General features: G+C 42.6%; 1 protein-coding gene across 1 annotated transcript; it reads right to left on the reverse strand.

Annotated features, from left to right (window-relative positions):
- Positions 1–4,568: 4,568 nt before the first annotated feature.
- On the reverse strand, positions 4,569–21,127 carry LOC129378712 (sodium/potassium-transporting ATPase subunit alpha-1). The gene is made up of 22 exons (XM_055059164.1): positions 20,882–21,127; positions 11,886–11,999; positions 11,684–11,743; positions 11,033–11,134; positions 10,855–10,956; positions 10,674–10,787; positions 10,463–10,597; positions 10,162–10,279; positions 9,813–10,081; positions 9,418–9,726; positions 8,483–8,617; positions 8,003–8,374; positions 7,792–7,928; positions 7,507–7,657; positions 6,919–7,087; positions 6,685–6,839; positions 6,480–6,603; positions 5,805–5,950; positions 5,588–5,718; positions 5,410–5,511; positions 5,018–5,109; positions 4,569–4,935 (listed from the first exon to the last, which is right to left on the reverse strand). Exons 1-22 carry the CDS (start codon positions 20,891–20,893, stop codon positions 4,907–4,909), a joined length of 3,078 nt encoding a protein of 1,025 aa, XP_054915139.1. The 5' UTR covers positions 20,894–21,127; the 3' UTR covers positions 4,569–4,906.
- Between the last annotated feature and the right edge of the window lie 391 nt (positions 21,128–21,518).

Raw genomic sequence — 21,518 nt, forward strand, 5'->3', positions numbered from 1 at the left:
AAAATCTTTAAAAATTGACAATTCATGAAGGTTTGGTCAAAGTGTAATATTTCTGCAAAAACCTCAGATGTTTTTCAGCATTTTAATGATAGTTTTCATATGATTGTGTATCAAACGCACAAGTGGTTATTTTACTAATTTGCCAGAGTTTGAATCAGATTCCATTTTAATAAATATAAAAATCTTGTGAAAATGCCTGCTAAGTGATGAGAACCGATCAAAACGCAGTCTTCTTTCAGATACATAAAGGTATTGAACCAAGTTGCTTTTTGATGGAAATGTAAATTATTAATATGTCCATTTAAAAAAAGGAGCATTTGATAAGCTCTTTGAGTTTCGTTTCTACGTTCCAACTTTGTGTCCATTCCAATAACGGCTGCGTTGTTTTGGTGCCGCAGGCATCGTGCTTGGCTTCCCCACCAAACTGGACTGCCAGCTTTCAGCCAGCAGAAGGTTTGCAACTTTACTGCGCAGCAATGCGTGTTTGAAGAGAGGACAGAGTGTGCCGGGAGGGACTTTGCTAGATTGTGTCTGCTCGTGTCTTCTGTTGTGTGTTTGGATGGGAGGGAGAGAGAAGAGAGAGAGAGAAAAAGAAGGAGTTGGCGGAGGCAGTGGAAAATTCGCCAGCCAGGGACGGTGACGCTGCCGAGCAGAGAAGAACAAACTACTTCCTGAAAACCTGTCCAAGAATGAGTTACCAGAATACAACATGAGACTCAAACCTTTGTCTGACAGAAAAATAAGACTATAAATAGATATTTAATATGATTGAACTTGCTTTTAAATAAATACATTTTACACTTCATACTTTTAAGAATCAGAGATTTAGAAACAAATTTACAAAATCAAATCGCCATCATGTAATGTACCAGTTTGATGCTATGAAGCTTACCTACTGTCTCATTCATTGTGGCGTTATGGCTGGAATATCGACTTCCCCTGTTTTTACATTACATAAAAATAAAGCCAAATGTCAAATCATTTAATGTTTGCTTTCTAGTTTTTCCGCTCTCTTGTGTTCAGATGATGGCAGTGACATCCACCCAGTGGGACGCTTTGATGCTAAATATGTCATGATGTCTCGCTGGGAAAGGGATAAATTATTGATAGAAATCTGAACTGTTTTTACCTCGTATTTGCTATTTATTGTTATTTACTATGGTTAATCTATGCAGTCAAAATAATGCCTAATGTACTTGCTACTGTTAGCCACTTAGATTAGCATTTGAACTATTTGCATTGCTCTGAGTTTGGCCCTAAAGTTCCTGCATTCCTGTCTGATTCTGGGAACAGGGAATATCTTGATGCAGATGAGATTTGTTGGAGAACTTTCTCCAAAAAATTTCCAAGCTCTTTGGAAATTTCACTCAAGAACTTGGTTTTTGCGTATTTCTTAACATAACGTTTCTTGCAAAGTCTAAGTGGCAACAAAAAAAAACAAACAAAACAAACACTAACAGTTGCATCCAGAGCAGATAATCATATTTATCCCCACAATATGGGGGCACATTTTCCAGTTAGTTACAAGAAAACATCTTTGGACATCTAGAAGGAAAGAAATCAAAAATTCATTTTGATGTTCATAAAGCAATAACATAAGATTGTGATTTGATGCTGTGTTGATCTGTTGATGTTTCAGATGTCAGATGTGTCCATGGTCGCTTACACACACAAACAGCTGTTCAACACACAAAATGACAAACCATACAGTCCCACTGTGACCTATAACTAAAACATGGTTGCAATGGAAAAGTCTGGTCAACTAAATCTTTATGATAAGGAAGAAGTTTTCGTCCTGCTTTTCATTTTTCTCCCAGATTCAGAACAGACCCAGACATCTATTTCTGGACAGACATGTAATGCAAAGCACAAAGAGCAACAGGAAAAGCGGCCCAGTCGTTGCTTTAGGATACATTTTCTGGCTCATTGAGTTGTTTTAGAGACGGCTGGCAGCAGCCGTTTCAAGTCTCGGCCTCCAGCTAAAACGACAAGGAGGCCAATAAACTCATAAAAACAGTCACTGTTCATTTGGTTCATGTCCACTTGTGCTTCCTATTATATAAAGTCTCTGTCAAGCAGATTGTTTTTCCACCAACAAAGTAAACGCTGATTTTTTTTCAGCCTCAGCTGATATGTACACAGAGTTTTCATGATTTCTTTAGATCACTTTTTCCATTTTTAAAAGTACAATTTCCACATTCTGACAAAACAAAACCTTTCTGAGAGCTGTCACGTTTTTTTTTTTTTTTTTTTTTTTTTTGCCATCTTTTGTGACATCTGTCATCCCACACTGACCCTGTCTGACCAACACAAAATCCTCAGAGAGACCAAGAATGGGAGTTAACTGCAAATCCAGCGCACGCACACACACACACACACACACACACACACACACACACACACACACACACAGAGCTATCACTGGGTCAGTCGGGAGACACGCAGAGCTGAAGTGTTCGCTGACACAGAAATCAGCTGCAGAGACTCGCAGTCTGTCCTCATCCTGCTGTCACAGACATCGGGTGTTTAATAAAACCTGATTTTTTGCCTCCTCATATTGGTAACTTTAACATACCTTTTATATATTAATATATGCAAGTATATTAATATTTCCATATGGCTGTGGGAGTCTGGGACCACAGCTGCAAAAAGAAATAGCTAAGAGATCCAGGCTTCCTCTAAAAAACATTCAAACTGCCATTTTAATAGTCAATAAAATAATCTTTCTAGATTATAAATCTTTCTGTAGCTAAACCTCCATATTTGCTGGACTTCTTCGTTATGACGGCCAGAGCAGTTACAAAGCTGAAGTTTTCTCGCAGAAAAAGACTTCATTTTTGAAAAAACTAATACGCCACTAAACATTACCAAAGTACCAATGTGGCAGTGGGGCCTAAATACCAATATGACACAGACTGACCACCAACAAAGATCAAAACCCAGTACAAATTAGTCCAAATTACACATAACTTAAACAAAACACTACGAAACTAATCTCAATGGGCAAGAAGTCATATTGACGCAACAAAAATTCTTAAGGAAAACTTGTTTTATAATATTCAAGCCTGTAAGAAGGGCTTGAATATTATAAGCCCTTCTTACAGTTGCCCTTCTTACAGTTGCCACCATACTTTCTGCTTTAATATAATTATATTTTATGTCTTTTTCTTTAGGATATGAAGGCACCGCACACCGATGTCTTTCCTACTGACATTACTGACATTAGGAAGAAAGACATTAGTAGGAAAGAAATAAAAATACGTCCTAATTTGGACTATTTCTGAGTTATTACTCATCTGTCAGTTTTGAGTGTCTCCATTGTGCTGGTTGTCTGAATGGTTTAAAGGGCACTTCCCACACTTCTCATGTTCAGTTCCATCTCAACCTCAACAGCCTTTCAATCAGGTTTTTGCACCAAAGACTTAATAAAAATAGACGTTTTATTATGATAAAACTAATGGTTTTCATTTCTTTATTCTGTCACTTTTGAGCAGATCTGAGAAGCAGAACGGAGCTGGATCCATTTCAGAGTTGCGTTTGCAGCTCCTGCCAGCCTCTTCAGTGACCTAGTTTCTGGTGGCGTAAACACGCCCAAACACTTTGACTTGAACAGAGGCGAGCCGGCCTCCAATCGCTGCGTTGCTCATCGTTCTGTTTGAAACGTGTCCCAGTTTCATCAACTTTCCGAAAGCAGCCAGTCGGCTCCTCTGGAATTTACTGGATTTGCTAAACGTTATAAAATCACATGTCATTATCAAGGAGGTAATTATCTTTTAAGAGCTTTTGACAGCATCTGCGGTCTTTGATGCATCTATTTTCACATCCAACATGTGGAATCATTCGCATGTTAGTCATGAAATGACAGAAGTTTTTCCTCAAAGCTTTGATCAGACTTTCATCCAGGATCACATCAAAATTGACATCAACACTTGTTCATTTGATCTTGATCATACTCACTGAAAGAACAATTTACTTCCTTTTCATTACAAATGAACCGATATGAAAATTTGGGTAGATACCGATATCCGACACTTTTGAAGAAAATAAGATAACATAAAAATAAATATTGGTTGTTGGATAACATCGGTATTGGCCCAGTTTTATTTAAAGGACCGATACCGATATTTTTAAAAATGACAAGTATCAGCCAATACCGATGTTATTGCAGATATATCGCGCATATATCTGCAATAACAGTCTTCAGTTCCATTTCCATGTAGATTAGGATTTTTAAAGCTGAGCTGCATTCTACCGATGAAGAGAATGACCACGATCTGTACCGTGTTCCACTTGAAAAATCCAGCAGGTTGTCAAGAAATATTAATGTTGCATTACTGCCACCTACTGATATGGAGTGTAATCAAAATGTCTTCATTTACACAAGAGGCCGTGAACCAACATTGTTTTGAAGAAAACTAAAATGAGAATATTTTTACTCTCCGTTTTCCTGTAATATACTTATTAAATTACATTCTTTTTCTGAAGTCCTCCAACATTGTGAATGTGTTGCTTTGGTTGTAAAGCAACACATTCACAAGTAAATATAATTTAAAAAAGTACAGGAGACCTTTTTGGGACCTGACTCGAGTGCATTTTTATTGAACGTTCATAACTGTTAAAAACATGTATAAAATTGGTCCTGTTTCAGAAACAAGGCACGCATAGTTATGTCAATGTTCAGTGTTCATGTCATCATTAGCATTATCATTTATCATCAACATTATTGTCATCAGCATTTTTCATCTCAGTATTGATCTAATAGTAGTATCAAGCATTCCCTAATATAAAAACACGTTCCAATTTATTTGTCACAGAGGTTAAAATTTTTATTCCGAGCAGCAAGACAATATTCATGCAAAAGACAGGAGGAGTGGAGGACAAGATGCGAGCGGACTGGACTGGACCTTTAGTAGTAGGTCTCTCGTTCCACCCAGCCTGGAGAAGACAGGAAGCAGGAAGTTCAGCTTAGAAACCAAAGAAGGGATCAAGAAAAACTGAGGGAAGGTTAGAGACTCGCCTCCTGGGCTGCGTCGGAGGATCAGTTTACGGATTTCATCGTAGATGAAGATGAGCAGGGAGTACGGGAAGGCGCAGAACCACCAGTTGGGTCTGGAAGACACACACACACACAGAAGAGATGAATGGGAAGCTGCAGCTCCGGGGGACGGCGCTGCCGCACAACGATCCGGACTCGACCTGTTGGATCACTCACTCGGTCTGTTCAGAGCAACATTTAGAAATTCATTTGTTTCTACAGTGGAAACCTTGAAAAACATGAGCAAGGGTGGAAGGAAAAAGAAGAGGACGGAACGAGAGAAAGGAAAAAAAGCAAAAAAGGACAATGTAATGTTCCAGACCTGATTCCAGACTCTCGCTGTAGAAATCCTGGATGAAAACACAAGTACTCACTTGAGAGGGTACATCCTGAGGGCCACGTCCATGCCTGGGCAGTAGGAGAGGAAGGCAGCGAGGGCCGTCTCCTCAAACAGGCCGAAGATCAGGATCTTGTTCCTGAAATGCAGAAACAGAAAGTCAGGATGACCCACACGTGGTCTGCAGTTACCCAGAGTTCAGTGCTCTTCCTCACTTCATGCCCTGCTGGAACACAGAGTTCCTCCTGGTCTTGCAGATGATCAGGTCGGCCCACTGGACGATGACGATGCTGACGAAGAACGCCGTGTGGCAGGTGAACTCCACGATCTTCCTCTGCTCGTAGGTCTGGAACCAAAGCAGGGTCAGGTTTTAAGAAAGACAAAGCAGCTGGACCGTCCCCCGGTTCGTCCCGTCAGAGAGCGGCCACTGACCCACTGCTGTCCGTAGCTGTCCTCCAGATCGTTGATGTACTTGTTGTCCCAGTTGACCCGGATCCCCACCAGGGTGGAGGGCAGGAAGCCGTTCTCAGCCAAGATCACGAAGTAGGTAAAGAACCCGGCCAACGCCTGGATCATTCCTGCAGGGTCAGAGGTCACCACAAGCTGCTTAGGCAGTCTGTCCACTCGGCATCAACCATTCAGCCCACAAGCTTGTGAAATGGCTTCCAGAATCACAGAGATGTGAAACTTGAGGTAAATGTCATGAAATAAATGAATGTCTAATTCAATAAGATACATTTGAAATAACCAATCACAATAACATTTAATCTGAGTATTTTTGAACTGAAGGGAAGGAAAAAGATTTTGCAAAACTATATAGTTCTACAATTTCTAAGAATATATATATGTTTTTATATATTTTAAATTTCACAAGTTTAAATGATGTCTGAAACATTACTATTTTTAAAGAATTAGATGTGATCAGAATACTGTTGAAAGGGGAAAAAATGTGTTTTACTGCAGCTTAAAATAGTAAAACATATTTACTATTGGCTTTATTTCAATGAGCATTAGAAGCAGATGTCTGTATCAGAGCCGCTCTGTTTATGCCGTTACTCTTCTTGCCATCTCGGCCCAGACAGATCGGTTTCAGAAGCGTCTATTTACCGATTTGTCCGTAGGCGATGCTGATGAGCCTCTCGTTCACCAGTTTGTCGGTTTTGGGGTTTCGGGGCTGTCTCTTCATGATGTCGCTCTCAGCTGCTTCATAGGCCAGGGAGATGGCAGGAACCTGGATGAGACGGAGAAACATGCAGCTTCAAAAAGAATCATCTTGATCTCATCAAACCTACAAAGTTCCTGAAGAACTCACCATGTCTGTTCCCAGGTCGATACAGAGGATGGTGACGGTGCCCAGAGGCAGAGGGATGTTGGCGATGATGAAGAAAAGGAAGGGGGTGATCTCGGGGATGTTGCTGGTCAGAGTGTAGGCGATGGATTTCTTCAGGTTGTCAAAGATCAGACGGCCTGACCAACCAACATCCTGGTTAATATTCTCAGGCTGGAACAAGCAAAACCTAACTTTATGTGTTTTCGCCCATCTTACCCTCTTCCACTCCGGTAACGATGGAGGCAAAGTTGTCGTCCAGTAGGATCATGTCGGCCGCCTGCTTGGACACGTCGGACCCAGCGATTCCCATGGCGACGCCGATGTCGGCTTTCTTCAGAGCTGGAGAGTCGTTGACGCCGTCACCCGTCACCGCGACGATGGCCCCCTGCAGCGTAAGCAAGAGTCCTGCAGGTTCAGAATAATTCAGCTGCAGCTGCTAAATAAGCTGAGAGTTAGCAAAAAATATGTTAACTGAACTGGAAGCTCATCAGATCAACAGAAACTAATTCGGAAAAATAACTGCGACTGAAGCAGAGGTTAGGGTTAAGTTAGGGTTAGGGTTAGATGGCACACTGCTGTTTAAATGTGAATATTATGTCCAATATTCATAGAGCAGATTAGTTTATCTTGAGTTAAAGTAGGATGTAGTTATGCTGTCCTCACACTGCTACTTTGTCCTACTACTCTCCAGGTTTTCACTTTCAATTTTTCCTAATAAATATTACCATCTTGGACAATAATACATACAGTTTTAGAATAAAGAACCCCACATAACCAGCCAGACTCCAGCAGGTCCATGTCTACCTGTCTCTGGCAGCCCTCTACAATGATGAGCTTCTGCTGTGGGGAGGTCCTGGCGAAAACGATCTCTGTGTGGTACTTCAGGATGTCGTCCAGCTGCTCGGGGGACAGATCCTTCAGGTCGCCGCCATGCACAACACAAGCCTTGGCGTCCCTGGATGGAAACGTTATTACATCAGGTCGTTTATGATCCAATTTCTGAAGCCAAATTTAAAACAAACTGGGACCAAGAAGACAACCCTGAGGTTTTCCACGGATTTTGCCAATTATATTGTCCAATGACAGTACCTTGGATTAACTTCATTGATTGGAATATTCAAACGTGCAGCGATGTCCTCAACTGTCTCGTTGCCTTCAGAGATGATGCCAACGCCTTTAGCGATGGCCTTGGCTGTGATTGGATGATCCCCCGTTACCATGATTACCTGTAGGAGGGCAGTTTTTAATCATTATGTTCGGAATGTGAAATGTCTCCACTTGGTTTTAAAATGTGGCAGACCTTGATTCCTGCGCTCCTGCATTTGCCCACAGCGTCCGGCACGGCGGCCCGGGGCGGGTCGATCATGGACATGAGGCCCACGAAGCACAGGTTCTCGATGGGGAAGTTCACCTCTTCCGTGTCGAAAGCAAAGTCGTCCGGGAACTGCTCGTCAGGCAGGTTGAAATGACAGAACCCGAGAACCCTTTCTCCTAGACCTCCCAGCTCCAGGTAGGCGTTCTGGAACGCATCCTTCATCTCGTCGTCCAGAGGCTGCTCTTTGCCTTGGATCATGATGGTGCCGCAGCGGTCCAGAATCCTCTCTGGGGCTCCCTTCATCACCAACAGGTGCTTGGACTCTGCTTCGGCTCCAGCGTTCTTATGAATGGAGAGCTAATCATGATAGAAGACACATCGAGAACGTCACGTTTTCCCACGTTTCGTTTTTAAGCTTTGTGGGGTCTTGACAGGTTGTTTTTGTGGAGTTTTCTCATGTCCCACCTGGTACTTGTTGGTGGAGTTGAACGGGATCTCGGCTACTTTGGGGTATTTCTCTCTCATTCCTGCCACCGATCCACAGCAGAGCTCGATGCACTTCAGCAGAGCAGACTCCGAGGCGTCGCCCGCCACATCTCGCTTTTTAACAAAAACAATCATCAGAAACATCAGTGACACGAAGTCTCTGTCTTCCTACTCCCATGCTATTTAGTTAATCTGATCTACAAGTTTCAGAAAAACATTTTTTTTTTCAGTTTTTTTGCCGTCATAATTACAGTGTTTACCCTCCATACATTACATAACAGAGACTTAAAGAAAAACAATGAGCCGTGACAGACACAGGGGTAATTATAACGGCGATTATCTCACACACACACACACACACACACACACACACACACACACACACACACACACACACACACACACACACACACACACACACACACACACCTTGGTGTTCCAGAGTATAAAAACAAGCTACAGAGAAAAGGCAGACTCTAGAGAGTCTCAGAGCCCAGAGACGGATATTTGTGTTTGTGCTATTAAAGGAGGAGTTCAGACACAAACTTGTTTCTAACAACAAAGCTTAAATCTGTAGTTCAATTTAAAAAAGAAAATACATTCTTTGTTTTGTGCTTGATTAAAATACAGGACATAACTTCTAATACATAAGGGTATTTTATTAGGGCATTGTGTTTTATTTGTCATTACCACATTGTACTAATTTTCTGTTTAAAAATTCAACGTTTCCAAGACTAAATTTTTCCCTTTATCTGCTGGTAGGACAGTATATAAAAAAACAAAACAAATATTTTTCTTCTACTTTAATGTTTAGAAGCAGACCGACTCCATGTTATTTTAATCCATTTGAATTTCTAAAATATATATCAGTATTTACAGAGAACAGAAGTCTATCAAGTAGAACAGGACTGTACCTTGAGGATGGGAACGTTGCTCTGCTCGGCCAGGAAGACGGCTCGGTTGCAGAGTCCGGCGATCCTGGCCAGAGACGCCCAGGTGGCCGAGCTCCGGTCAAACGAGGTGCCGCTCTGGTTCTCGGTGGTGTCGGCTTCGTGGATCTGGTTGTCGAACCACATGTGGGCCACGGTCATCCTGTTCTGGGTCAGGGTGCCGGTCTTGTCGGAGCAGATAGTGGAGGTGGAGCCCAGAGTCTCCACAGCTTCCAGGTTCTTCACCAGGCAGTTCTTCTTGGCCATACGCTTGGCAGTCAGAGTCAGACACACCTGGAAACAAAAACCAGATCCATCAAAACTGATGGAATATTCTTGACGATTGTCGGATAAGAGGACAAAGAGCCTTGTAGACTCACAGTGACTGTAGCCAGGAGACCTTCTGGAACGTTGGCCACGATGATGCCAATGAGGAAGATGACGGCCTCCAGCCAGGTATAGCCAAGGATGAGGGAGAGGACGAAGAAAGACACACCCAGGAAGACGGCCACACCGGTGATGATGTGGATGAAGTGCTCGATCTCAATGGAGATGGGTGTGCGTCCCACCTCCAGTCCAGAGGCCAACGTGGCGATCCGGCCCATGACGGTCCGATCTCCGGTGCTGATCACGATGCCGCGAGCCGTTCCTGTAACCAAGGTCACGTCTTTGACTTAAGCTGACTGATAAAAGTTGGTGAAGTGCTTGGAAGACTTCTGGCCTCGTTACCTTCAACACAGTTGGTGGAAAAGAAAGCGATGTTCCGGGTCTCCAGCGGGTTCTCATTGGAGAAGTCTGGAGTACGAGTTTGCGGTTCTGATTCGCCTGTCAGGGACGAATTGTCCACCTGAGCAACCAGAACACACATTTAGATTGAACAACAAGAAAACAAAGACAAAGGGTTCACTTTCAGAGATGGAATCGACTTCCAATTATTTCAAACCGATGTTCCTCTGCTTTGGGAGTTATGAAGCTACAAGTTCAGTCAAATGTTGAGAGAGAGAAATAAAGAGAGAGAGAGAGCGTCAACCTTGCAGCCGTGAGCAGAGATGATCCTGAGGTCAGCTGGGATCCGGTCGCCACCCTTCACCTCCACCAGATCCCCGACCACCACTTCCTCAGCGTTGATGCTTTTCTTCTCTCCGTCGCGGACCACCAGGGCTTGCTGCAAGACCACACCTGTTAGCTGGTACATTCCCAACATGAGCACATAGATGAACGCTATGCTAACAGAGACACACCTGAGGGACCAGGTTCTTGAAGGAGTCCATGATCTTGGAGCTCTTGGCCTCTTGGTAGTAGGAGAAGCAACCAGTGATGATGACGACAGCAGACAGCACAACCCCCAGGTACAGCTGCAGACAGACACAGCTGTTAGCTCTTAATAGGAATCCTCCCAGGATTTGAAGGAGGTTTTCCTACGTTGTCGTTTGCGGGTTCCTCCTCCATGGCGGCCTGGATCCCGTAGGCCAGGAAGCAGAGGACGGCTCCGGTCCACAGCAGCATGGAGAAACCGCCAAACATCTACAGGAAGTCAGAGGATTAGAGCCAATAGATGGAATCCACTCTAAAGTCTCCGACCAGAGGGATCTAGTTTCACCTGTTTGCAGAACTTGACCCACTCTGGCGTGGTTGGAGGGGGAGTGAGGGCGTTGGGTCCGTCCCGGGCCAGAATCTCAGCAGCTTTAGCTCCAGTCAGACCCTGGAAGGCAGCAGAGTCCCGTCACACATGGCGGGAAACTTGGTAAGTTTCATCATCACTCTTTACAACACAACGAAACATTGTCAGGTCTAGAGGGGAGAAACAGGGCTTCAGGGTTCAGCTGCAGAAAGGGGAAGAATCTTTACGGAGGAGGAGATTAGGATGGGAGAACATCAGGACAAAGGGTCACAATATTCACCAATACAGGCTGAACTTTATCATCCTTAAGATTGAACAATTTGTGACCTTTTGAGAACTCGGTGCATCCTAACTTAACTAATCTCTTAGGTTTTCCTCTAAATTTTGGACATTCTTTAGTTTGAACCTTTCACCAAGCATTCTTAATGTAGTTTTTCAGAAAGAAAAGTTTTGGTTTCTTCTAACTTTTGTTGCAAACCATAAGAAATATTTTATTACTTGAAAGTTTTAAACATACAGAAGACGTTCAACCAAATGTCAGCTATCAAACTAAAAAAAAAACAAAAAAAAACAACTCTTTTGCTAATCTCAGGGACAGGTGTCCATGTGTGGGACATTTGTCTCACTCACATTGCTGAGGTCTGTCCCATACTTGCGTTGGAGCTCATCCAGGTTCAGTTTGTGATCGTCCTGCAACGAGAGACAAAGTGTTCATGTCTGGGTCCAATGTAGCCGACGCTGGTGACCTTTGCAGGCCACTGGGAGCGAAGTGCAAACGGAACAAGAGCCTGAGCAATCAGAGCAAGGCGTCCTGCCGAGGCGGGACACTCACCATGTCCACTTCCTTCTTCAGCTCGTCCATATCCTTCTCCTTCTTCTTTCCCTTCGCCTTCTTCTTGCCGCCCTGCTCCGAGGTGGCAGCCAGCTCATACTGCTCTCGTCCTTCCTGGCGACACGGAGGAGAAAGACCAATCAGGTGGGGTCACACCTGGTTTTGTCCAGGATGCGCGCCGCGCCATCGAGTACAAACGAGCGCAGACACGACGGAGTATTTTAGGTCTGAATGAAATCCTTTTAAATATATATAGTTTCTGTTTAGCTTTTGAACATCAGCAGAATTATTTTGCAATCTAAGAAAGTTTAGTTTGAGTTTATTTCACATTTTAAGTAAGAATACAGAAACACAAATACACTTGAACAGAAAGGGTTAGCTCTAAGTCTCAGAGTGACGATCGGTCTGGAACATCAATGCTTCATCCTGACAGAAGGTTAAACTAAACCGTATTCCTTAAACACTGAAAACTTCCCGCTGGTTTGCGATGGCGGACTTAATGTCCGCCATCGCAATGTCAGCTGGGACACAAAGCAACACTCTGCCTGTTGTCTGTCCCTGTCTCCCTGCCGTCTCCCTGCTGGCGTCCTTCCTTATCACCCGCCGTCCCTGCAGCTGACAAAGCAACAAAGCCTCCAACACAGATCCTCCTTCCAAGCAGCTGTGAGGAAGAAAAAGAAACATTTTTTTTAGTGAACTTTGCTTTGAAACTGACCCCTGGCCTATTTCAAAGAACCTTTATTTCTCCAGCATGAGACGATCAGATCGCTCTGTCTGTCTTAGTACCTCCAGCCGATCTCTTACAAGGCTGCAATAAGACCACTTATAGAAGCTTAGAGTTGCTTTTAAGGCAGCAGCAGATGAATGTATGGTTGCGCTGGTCAGGTCCTACAGCTTTCAATAAATAATCGCCCAAGAATCAACAGATTCCTGCCCAACTGAATTTATTTCAAAACGTCCACATAGATGCTCAAAACTATTTTGTGCAAGCTGTGCTAACAGACCAAATGGAAGTGAAGTCGTTCTCATGTTAGTGCGAGTTTGAGAGCGAAACGCCAAATACTAATGAGGAAATGTTAAGTCAACTAAGAAAATATAAGAAAGACAAAAAGAACTTCTAGAACTTTATGAGCCCGTCTCTATTGGTGTCAGTGTCTGGGTCCAAGCAGCAGATGCCAACATCGATCAGGAGTTAAGGCTCATCAATAATTCAGCAGCTAACAGGGAGTTGAGGTGTGAGGCTGGTAGCAGGGGGACGGGGCTAGCGGAACGCCAGCGGACTGCTAATGAGGCAGCTGGGCTCCTGCAACCATGTTCTTCTCTAATACGACAAAACAACCAAATATGGACATCCTGTCCTCGGCCCAGTCATGGAAAATGCTAACTAACATTGTTTTTCTTGTGTGTGTCTTTTGTGTGTGTGAACCAAGCACAAACAGCCCGGCAGGCCAAGCTGGGAAAGCACTGGGCCTGATCTTCGGCTTGGGACCGCTGTGTGCCCCCTGGGGCCCATCAGATGGGGCCAATCATCCACATGTTGACTGGAACAAACCTGATTCTTTGCATTCAGATGATTCTACATCTGTTGCAGTGCTCTCTGTCCCTTAAAAGGTTTAATTTTACTCCAGTTTCTACTGCAAATATGTCAGTACACTTGAAATAAGATACAACTAACTTACAAATAATATTTCATCAAGATATAAGAGCTTGTTTTAAGTCAATTCTTTCATATTGACGTGTTTTTGAGTCACAAAACGTTTAAAGTTGGCAGGAAACTTGTAAGCATCACTTGATAATTACGTGTTGTTCAAAGAGTGAAGATTAATACCTGAACACAAACTATAAAGTCTTAAAAAAATGCAAACATTTTAAAAAGACTTGGAGGTGACTTTTGAACCAATCAGAGCCTCCGTCACTAAAACAGATGTAAACAGCAAAAAGCGGCTGAGCTCCACGTTCAACCAGCAGAAGCGGGGCAGGCATGCTTTCTGCTCAGCGGCCTCCATCATGGAAACATTGCATCATCGCTCCTTAGATAAAGACCCGCCGAACTACAGGCAGAATAAAACTCGTTTTTATGTCGACCAATCACCTTCCAGGAACCAAGACCACAGAAATCCCCTCAAATCCTGAGTGTAACGCAGACATGTGCCATCTGACAGTCCTAGTTTCAGGGACAGTCCCTGTGAGTAAGAAAAGTGCATGCTAGTGTTGATTTAAACCAAAATCACATCATAAGCCATTTAAACATGAACCAATCACAGCTCAATTACACCGACTACACTATGTAGGAAACACTTTTCCTCTGATTTCAGAAACCTGCACAACCTGAACTTGGTCCGTTATAATCAAGCACAGCGGCAGTCATGGTAGTAATGTGAAAAGATAAAAGTTGAATAATTGCACTGGAGAAGTTTTTTTTTTCCTCTAGACACCAATTTACAACAAAACAATTTGTCTTATGTTTTTACAGGAATCAAATATTTATTCTGAAAATGAAGCTAAAAATGCTGCTGTCAGCTAATCATAACAGATTTAGGAATGAAAACTGGGCCAAAGTTTGGTGAATGGTGAGCAAAAAAGCATTTTGAATTTAAAATAGATTAAAATAAAAAAAGGTAAAAAATAAAAATAATTGGAGGGAAAAAATTACTATATTTTAATTGACTGGAAAAAACAAACATAAAATGTAATCAGTAGAGTTTATTCTCTAAAACTCAAAATATACATACATTTTCTGCTCACGCCCAGAATAATTTTGACACACATGTGTTGCCATAACTTATGGAGCAACAGTTTCTCGTCTGTTTTTGTGGGAATAAAATTCAGACAAATTTATCCAATCAAATTTTTGGGTCTGTTGTTATAGTCCCATACAAATGTTTTCTTCATGCAGAGCTTTCATTAAAATGAGACAACATGGCCTCCTTCGGAGAGAGTCGCGGAAAAGTCAGGACGTAATGAGGATGTTGAGATGGTGACAATGTTGGATGAAAAGAGTAAAAAGATGAAAGACAAGAAGATGAATGGAAAGAATGAAGCGTTAAAAAGTCTTCTGGTGAAGCCTACTGTACACCCAACAATGGCTCTTTGTGTAGCTTCCCCCGTCCTGCAGTTACAGCACAGGCACCGGGTTCAGAACCCGGTTCATGTGACTGTTAAGACCCCAGGCATGTGGGCCCGCTTCATCCAAACACCAACAAGCAATTTATTACTGGAGATCTGCCATTTCCAGCCACTCCGGTCTCATGATGTGGAGATTACAGTCAGAAATCCTTCATAATAATGTCAACTTCTCCAATAACTGGATCGTGTTGCAGAAAACTAAACCGCTTTGGACAGAAAGACGGGAATGATTTGGATCTGGACGATCAACCGGCTCGGTGTTGTCAAAGCGCCTCACGTTTTCCAGGCAGGATTCCTGTTAGCGGGTCTTTCTGGTGCCAGGGTGTTCAGCCAGATATACAAGCTGCTCATTGAACTGTATCTCGCTCACTTCCAACACACACCGACTCTGGGACTTCACCCGGTTGCTAACAACAACGATTACCCCTCGTCTCTGGATACATGAATGGACAGAATTCTCCACCTCTTCCTCCTCCTCCTCTTCTTTCTTCCCAAGTCCACTCTCCCACATCTATCCCTCCATTATTCTCCCACTTCCTCCAACAAATCTTTTCTGTTCAAACAGTGAAAAAGGAGTGTGTTAATTTACACTGTTTAGAACTCTTTTCACGTCCTCTGCAGCTTCCAATTTTCCCCGAGCGGAACTAAAGTGAATGAATGAATGAATGAATGAATGAATGAATGAATGAATTGGCCAGCTTTCTGGAAACCTGTTGGGAAACTAAACGCCTGCAAATCGCCAAGAACCCAAACTCACTACCTTTATATGACTTTAACGGAGTTGACTGTTCTACAAGTCTTTAAAAAGAAACTTTGCCACAAAATTTGTTGAGTTTTTCAAGCCCGCTTGACCTACCATTTCCAAGTTTTCCTCCAAGAGTTGAAAGCCTTGAATTTGACAACCAAATATCCAAAAACAGGAAGAGGAATGCTGACTAATCAAGTTCCTGACCTCAAAGTCTTAAACCACCTCTTACATTTTCAGGATGTGTGGAGAGATCAGTGGATCAGTGAAGAACAAACCATTGTCTCTTTGTACTGCTAAAAGTGTAGGTTGTAAAGGATTCATTCTGAGGGGGATTCCTGTTGAGGTGTTCCATAGAAATCCCAACAAGGCAAAGCAAAACAGGCTGTTTTCTCAAAAATCCAGAATGGGAAGACCATTAGGATTGCAAAAGAGAATCTTAAAAACTTTGCTTGTGCTGAAAGACATGAGAGTAAGCACTTTTCGAATAAACTTTAAAGAACAGACAGACCTCTTGAACTGGGTTTCTTGGTGTTGTGGGTTTCTACGCAAAATCAGGTGAAAACATCTAGAAGAATAATGAGGGATGAACTGACAAATCAGCTCATAAATTTCTTTCATTTTGGAAGATTATTTAATTGTTAAATACTCATGAAATTGAGCTCATCATCCAATCTCATGTACCTCCACAAAGGTCCTAACATTAGACAATCCATCCTTTTGCTCTGCCATGAGAGCCAGCAGACTGACCTCTACCACCAGGTCACATCTGGCTGTCTATCCGATCCAAACTGAAAACACCGTACAAATTACCAAAAAAGGAGTTACAAAGTTAGATTGGTTGGAATATGAAGTTCTTAATGTAAACCAGGCACTTTGCTTTCAAGAATGAATGAACTTACAGAGACTTCCCCTGAGGTGGGAGTCCCTTTGAGATTTCTTTGACAACTCCAGTTAGGAAAAAGACCAAGAGCCAGACCAAATGGATGCCTACTCAATCTGGACCAAAATTTAGGACGTTTTGATTGGAGGTACTGAAGAATGAATGGCTGAACGATGGCAACGAGACGGATTACTTGAAAGGGAAATTCAAGAGTCATCATGAGTGGGGAACCAATGTAACCTGGGTAATACCAAGCCAAGAAGCTTGAACGTTTTGATTGCTAGAATGTTTCCAGAAAGTCAGAGTACCATCTACAAAACAAATGGATTTTCAGGTCAAGTTCATCTTGGAAAAAGTCAAGAAGCAGATCTAGCAACAGTCAAAAACATATAAACAGGTTTGATTTTGAGAAAGATCCATACACTTGTGGAAATACCCCATCTCCAAACCAATCTTGGTAAATTTATATGTGGAAAAGGTGCAAGTGGATCTAAATGTCAAATTTCCCAAACCCAGGAACCGAAACATTGGCAGACTGAATTCACCTGGAAGTAATTCCTACCCTCTAAATCTAAATGCAAGCACTCGCAATTTCCGAGTACATTCAAATAAATTTTATATTTAAAAACCAATTACAGAAAGAAAACATTTTAAAGGCATTTAAATTGGAAATATCTACAACGCACACCTTTTTTCTACCTCTTCTCGTTGTCCTACTGGCACAGCATCTCGTCCTACATGTCAGTCTCCCATAACGGCTCAAGCATTTAAGAGCTGGATTTTATCACCTCTTGGATTCGTCATGGAACATTTTTGAGCTTCTCATTCAGCAGAAGAATAGAGGGAGAGGAAACATGTAGTTCTGACATTCGGAAAGGAAATGTTCCACTTTCTGTTGATCAACAGGCTTGTGGGACAAAAAAAAAAAAAAAGTTCAACAAAGCAAAAACGTTTAACTCGGATTGTGTGAGGAAAGGGGAAGAGATTGGGAAAAGGAGGAAACGGTGACTCGCGACGCAATAATCAGATGAATGAAAACACAACAGTAAGGCAGCGGGAGCTACAGATGAAGGTGGGAGAAAGAGGAAAGAAGTACACTGTGTTCTGAAACAGACAAGGGGCAGTGTGCGACAAAATCCCGTTAATACACGATGACTGCCGAGCGGAAAGAATGTTAAATCCTTTAGAAAGGGGAAGGAAAACAGGTGGAGAGAGAACAAGGGGGGAAATGGACTGAAAACAAATAAATGTGAAGGTCCAGTCCGAAGCCCCTTTGGCTGAGATTAGAAGTGGCCAAAAGACCCCGGAAAAATAAGCAGCTGAAGGGCTTTAATCTGGAACATGTTGTTGTTTTAAAGTTCCCTTTCTCTGTTTATTTAGCAGATTATTCTACTGTGGATTTATTTGTTCTTAGTCTACTCTGGAACTCGGAAACTACACGCAAGGACATTTCTCATCAGCCTTCAAATGTACAAAAATATGAAGAAAGAAAAGGCATCGCCACAGAGTTTTCTAAATCCAGACTGAATCATGAAAAATACTACAGAACACAACACTGTGGCCTTGTTCCGAGCAACCAAAGAACAGAAATAACACTATCTACTCCCATATAGCCAACATTACCTTTAACTAGTTCAGAGCAGCTCAATCAACTTTCATAACAGGCTCCAAGAGCAAACATCTCCAAGTACAAACTGCCATCAAAGAGCATCTCAATGAGTAGAACTCTAGATTATACAAGGGAATAAAACTGGAAAAATTTTCCCACTTCACAGTACACTACACTTGGTTTTATTATGAACCAAAGTTGCAACATTTCTTCCATTTCCAGCTGCTGTGCTTCTCTCACACCACACAAACCCTTTGAAAAAGCTCTTCTACCCCTTTCCAGTGGGGGCGCTGCACCAAGAACCACACGTAAACCTCAGAAGAAGTCACAGAGGGCTACTTCCTTTTTCATAAAATGTAATCAAAAATAGAGTGGCAGAAAATTTTTGTGGTTGTAGGATTTGTCTTTTGTCGTTATTAAAAGACCACAAGTCATTTCTCCCACTTGTACTGGACTCTTGTGCTTGCTTTGGCTGTATTTACTCAGAATGCCCTGCGCTATAGTCCACTTCCTGTCCGGAATTCATCTAAACCAAACCAAGACCAAGGTGCGTAGGTGGACCAGAGTTTGCTTTTTTGGTCTGCATTAGAGTTCGATTAAAGATTCACACTTCCCCAAATGGATGAGACTTTCTCGGCAAGCGAGCTAAAGTTGGATTAAAACGGGCTAAGTGGGGCTGATGGGAATGCAGGTTTGGAGTACTAGCATCAGTACTTTGTTTTGGTAGCTCATTCAGGTGACTGATTAGTTCCAATGCATTTCCATCCTCCATGGCAGTCTTTCCCACTGAAGCCAAAATTGGTTAAATTTAGCACATATTATAAGAAAACAACAAACTTCACAAAAAACAGTAGGGAGGACTGAAAAATCTATGCGATTTAAGCTCATTTGAATTAAGTTGTGATGTATGAATTATTCAGTAAACCCCCCCCTCAAACTCCCCTTCCCTTACGACTGCTGAGCACTGGGTCTGCCCTCATTTTGTTTCAGATCTTATCAGCGATCTACTTCACATCTTTCGAACTGAAAAACGCTGTTGATTCGGGTAACGAGACATCCAGCTGCTTGGGTTTAAAAAAAAAGAAAATATTACGTTTAATCAGCATCTTGGGAGGGTTGATGGGCAGAACTATCCGCCCTTTCTCCTGCAGTCAAGTTCCTCAACAGTGGCAATGCGGCAACTGGTGCCTTATGTCTCAACCCCCTCCACCCATCTGCTTGACACCTCCCTTTCCAGAGCCCCCTCCTTAGCTCACTTGGTTTAGTGTTTTTATCGCCCTGTGTTGTGGAGAGGTAGAGGAAACTGCTAAAAGAGCAGCGAAGAGGGAAATCTCATTTTTAAAACAAAGTAGAAGTCCAAAAAAAACAAGGAGGTGGGGGTTGGGACACATCGGGAGTCTCGTCATACCCAACAGCCCAGATCTCCTCGATTATAGCCAGACAAGTTCTCATCCTTCCCTGCAACGAGGCGACCACCTCGTTCACATTTGGCTGTGTTTACCAGAGAAGAAAAGGAGGGGAAGCAGAGAAGGAGAAGAAGGGGGTGCTATGGGAGAACATGGGGGATGTTGGATGGGGGCAGGGCATGACTTTCATCTCATTTGGGAGCAAGCAGCAGAAGCCAAAAAACTCAGGACGAGAAAGCCTGAAGTTTTTCCCCAGAACGAAGATCTCCGTCTTCACATCTCGCGCCAGACCGGCTCGGATGTCGTCCCCGGCCGCCACCCACTTCCCAGTCTTCTCATCCCCACCGGGGGTAAATTTGTATTCCGCAGAATGGCAGGGTGTGGCGGCAGGGATCAGTTTCATCCTAAGGCGATTCAAGTTTATGGAAAACAGAAAGGAGCCAGTTTTGATGAAGCAGGATGGTCAGAGAACCTGTCTGATGGATGGAAATTCCTAAAAACAAATTGAAGTTGAAACACTAAACTGCTGGTAGGAAATTTCAGTCAAATAAAATCAAATAACGTTTTTCTGACTGTTTTTTTTTTTTGTTTTGTTTTTTCTCTATATATATGCTCTAAATAATCAATACTGCAGAAAAGCAGCCTCCTTACAAGGACATAAAGCAGCACAGACAAAAAAAAAAACACACACACACACAAAGTAAATCACCTCAAAATTTCAGACAAGCAAAAGAAACAAAAAACTTATAGAAGTAAGACTTTCAAGAATAGGAGCCACTTTCATCATTTCTATTTTTTCTCTTGAAAGGAGCAACTAAAACTTCTGCCCTCTACGCTATTCGCCCGTTATTCTCTCCATCCCAGCGGCTTTTATTTCCACTAAATCAGACCAACTTTGACAGCCAAAGGCGGCCGGAGAACAATCCCGTTATGTAACCCGGGATTGGACCGTCTCTCCTCCTTCTCGGGGAAAACGCAAAGGCTCGTCGGGCACCTCCAGCAGGCATCGCCGCAGACAGCCCCACACGCGCCCAGTTTGGGGGGCTTCCGCCGAGGTTCGAAACGCGGAAACAAGCGGGCACTTTCCACCCGAAAACGCGGCTCGTCTTTCAACACGTTGGCTTCTTTTCGCGCGACATCTTTTTTACAGACACTTGTTAGAATGTTGCCTCGACTTTCTAAACCGCCTCGTTTTTCTTAAGGAAATAAAAATAGACATGTACTCACCCCTCTTCCCATGGCTGCAAAAGATTTATATTCCCCTCTTCAAGTAAAATTGGTCAAATAAAGCTCCGCCTTAAAAAAAAAATATATATATACAATAAAAAAAAAATATATCAAAATAAAATTATCTCTTGGTTGCGCTCGGTATTTGTTTTATTTTTTATTTTTATTATTTATATATATATATATATATATTATTATTATTATTATTGAATCTTCAGCACGTGTCACTCCTTCAGAGCACACATCCGAGCTCGCGCACCGCGGCGGCAGGACCTCTTATAGTTGATGTTCCTTCCTTTATGACGTCGACACCGTTTGCCATGGTAACCTCCTCGGAAAGAGGCGGGGCTTCCTCCATTTCTTTTCTTTTCTTTTTTTATTTGATTCAAACCATGCAACGCGTACACATGGCGCATAAATCATTTATGGTAATGGAATCCAGTTTTTTTTTTTTCTTTCAATATTTGTTTTGAGAATTAATTGCTCACAGCTTGAGCGATATTCAAGTTAGTTAGTAATTCAATAGGCTACAGAAAATTCAATATCAAAGAAGACAAGCTGACTTGGGTTTCATAGCTGAAATGGCTGAGATCTGAATCCAAACATGTGGATGGAAAGTCGAGTGGAAGAAAAAACT

Source organism: Poeciliopsis prolifica, unplaced genomic scaffold (assembly GCF_027474105.1).
Source record: "Poeciliopsis prolifica strain line A6 unplaced genomic scaffold, Auburn_PproV2 SCAFFOLD053, whole genome shotgun sequence".
Lineage (NCBI taxonomy): Eukaryota > Metazoa > Chordata > Actinopteri > Cyprinodontiformes > Poeciliidae > Poeciliopsis > Poeciliopsis prolifica.